This window comes from Lathyrus oleraceus, chromosome 7 (assembly GCF_024323335.1).
Source record: "Lathyrus oleraceus cultivar Zhongwan6 chromosome 7, CAAS_Psat_ZW6_1.0, whole genome shotgun sequence".
Lineage (NCBI taxonomy): Eukaryota > Viridiplantae > Streptophyta > Magnoliopsida > Fabales > Fabaceae > Lathyrus > Lathyrus oleraceus.
Genome location: NC_066585.1, coordinates 159828268 through 159830769, shown reverse-complemented (window position 1 = coordinate 159830769; position 2502 = coordinate 159828268). Strand labels below are relative to the sequence as shown.

At 33.0% G+C, this 2502-nt stretch overlaps 1 protein-coding gene across 1 annotated transcript; it reads left to right on the top strand.

Moving 5' to 3' along the window:
* Positions 1-359: 359 nt before the first annotated feature.
* LOC127102586 (ATP-dependent DNA helicase PIF1-like) lies at positions 360-1227 on the top strand. The gene is made up of 2 exons (XM_051039940.1): positions 360-645; positions 743-1227. Exons 1-2 carry the CDS (start codon positions 360-362, stop codon positions 1225-1227), a joined length of 771 nt encoding a protein of 256 aa, XP_050895897.1.
* The last annotated feature ends 1275 nt before the right edge of the window (positions 1228-2502 follow it).

Sequence of the window (2502 nt, the reverse complement as noted above, 5' to 3'; positions counted from 1 at the left end):
TGTTGGAACACGCGGGACATGAAATGGCATCGCAGGCGGTCAACAAGAAAAGTTATTGGGAGAATCTATACGGTATCACCTTCGGAAAGAGATAAGTTTTACTTGCGACTGTTGTTATCATATGTCACAGGTCCAACTCGTTGGGAATATCTTCTTACAAATAATGAAACGACTTTCAATACATTCAAAAAACAACCGAGTATCAGGGAATTCTAGAGACTGATCATAGTATTCGTGATTGTTTGGTTGAGGCTACGAGTCTTCGAATGCCATATGCTTTACGAAGGTTATTCGTGACGATTTTAATATTTTGTGAACCTATTGATGTTAGAGGCCTTTAGAATGAGTTTTTTACACATATGGAAGAGGATTATCAAATAATTAACAATGTTGTGGAATTAAACTTGACTAATATGTTGTTGAAGGACTTGAATGAACTATTAAACCTGCACGGTAAAAAAATTGAAGATTATGATCTCCCATCTTTACCCCCTAATACAATAGACAGAGATGCAATTCCTAGTATCATACAAGAGGAGTTAGCGGTCGATATCCCCAATCAAGATATTGAATATGTTGCTAAGTTAAATAATGATCAAATGATTGCATTCAAAACCATTATGAATGTAATTGCTCAAAAACACAGTGGGGTATTTTTTTTATGGTTCAGGAGGAACAGGTAAAACATTCCTTTATCGAACATTAATGGCAAGTTTAAGAAGTAGAGGATAAATTGTCTTAGCAACTGCATCATCTGGTATAGCTAGGACATTGTTACCCGGTGGTAGGACTGCACACTCTCGATTTAAGATACCTATTGATATACAACCGAGTTCCATTTATGGTATTCAAAAGCAAAAAGATATTGCAAATCTCATTAGAGTTGCTACCGCAATAATTTGGGATGAAACACCAATGACAAACAAAAATTATTTGGAAGCCTTAGATCGATCATTACAAGACATTTGTAGCAATAATGCGCAATTTGGTGGAAAAGTTCTGATCATGGGGGGAGATTTTTGTCAAGTTCTTCCTGTTTTAAGAAAAGGTACTAAGGCACAAATGATTTCAGCGTGTATTATTCAGTCTCATTTATGGAATCATACCAAGATTTTGCATTTGCGTCAAAATATGCGATTATTGCATGATCAAGAGTTTGCAGAATTTCTTATTCGCATTGGTGATGGTGTTGAACCTACCAAACCAGATGACAGGGTGCACCATTGATGTTATTACGAAATCTAGATCCTATATATGGATTGTGTAATGGGACGCGGTTATTATGTTGTGATTTATTTATGAATATGTTGGATGTGGAAATCTTAATAGGAAACAATGCGGGAAAACGTGCTTTTTTGTCCATAATTAAAATAAAAACATCTGGAAGTGATGAATTGCCTTTTGTCCTTAGTAGAAAGCAGTTTCCTGTGCGACTAAGTTTTGCAATTACAATAAATAAATCACAAGGACAAACAATTCCAAATGTTGGAATATATCTTCCACGATATGTTTTTAGTTATGGACAGTTATATGTGGCTTTATCCAGGGGTGTTTCACAGACTACGACAAGAGTTTTAACAAGGGAAGGAAAATTGAAAGGAAACGATGGTGACTAGCAAAAAATATAGTCTTTAAATAAATTCTTTTATCGCACCCACAAGTATTTATTAAGTACATTAAAAAAATTGCCCACACATTGATTCCCATTTTGATGACACGACATACCAAGCTTATATTGTATTCTTTACATCATAACTAAATATAATTTTCTTTTGCTTTAATATACAGCCAAACTAGAACATGGTGAAATCTTTCAATTATGTAAGGAGTTGAGACGAAAGAATGTTGAAACTTGCTTCGACATAAAAGTAAGTTATACTTAACCATTTATTTTATGTTTTTATGTTAGATATCAATTGGGTCATACTTATTCTCACTATTCTTATACAATAAATTTTAGATAGCAGACTTTGAAGATAAATGGAACACATGGAAGGATGAACAAAGTATTTCATCAATCGACAAACTCGACAATAAGGTGTATTTACCTTTTCCGCAATACATATAAAAAACCGTTTCTTGCATTTTCACCACTCTTTCATTAACATTTTTATCATCCTTAGTGAAACAGGTCAAAACGTCTAAAACTTTACTTTGTCGGTTGGAGCTCCACAGTGATAACAGATAAGACACAACTTTGGAAAACGGTGAAAGAGAAATAATATCTCAAAGGATGAAGAGGTTTTTATTTAATTCATTTAAGAATATTTTCACTCTAGAATATTTTTGAATGCATGAATTTAACTTCTATTTGGTTTATGTAAATAAAACCATATATATTTACTAAGTCCATTGTTTTCCTTATTTAACAGAAATCTAGATAATTCAGAAACAAGTCATAGTTGTTGTTATACCAAATCTAGACTAAAACAAAGTATCTCCATTCTCCAAGTATTATTTGTGTCACAATAAACCATATTATATTCAAACGAGTCAAATGTT

What these genes read in the sequence shown, in the direction of transcription:
- LOC127102586 (XM_051039940.1), top strand. Translation starts at nt 360, where the DNA reads ATGGAAGAGGATTATCAAATAATTAACAATGTTGTGGAATTAAACTTG. An exon ending in TGTAATTGCTCAAAAACACA is followed by an intron (nt 646 to 742) that starts GTGGGGTATTTT and finishes AAATTGTCTTAG; the next exon opens with CAACTGCATCATCTGGTATA.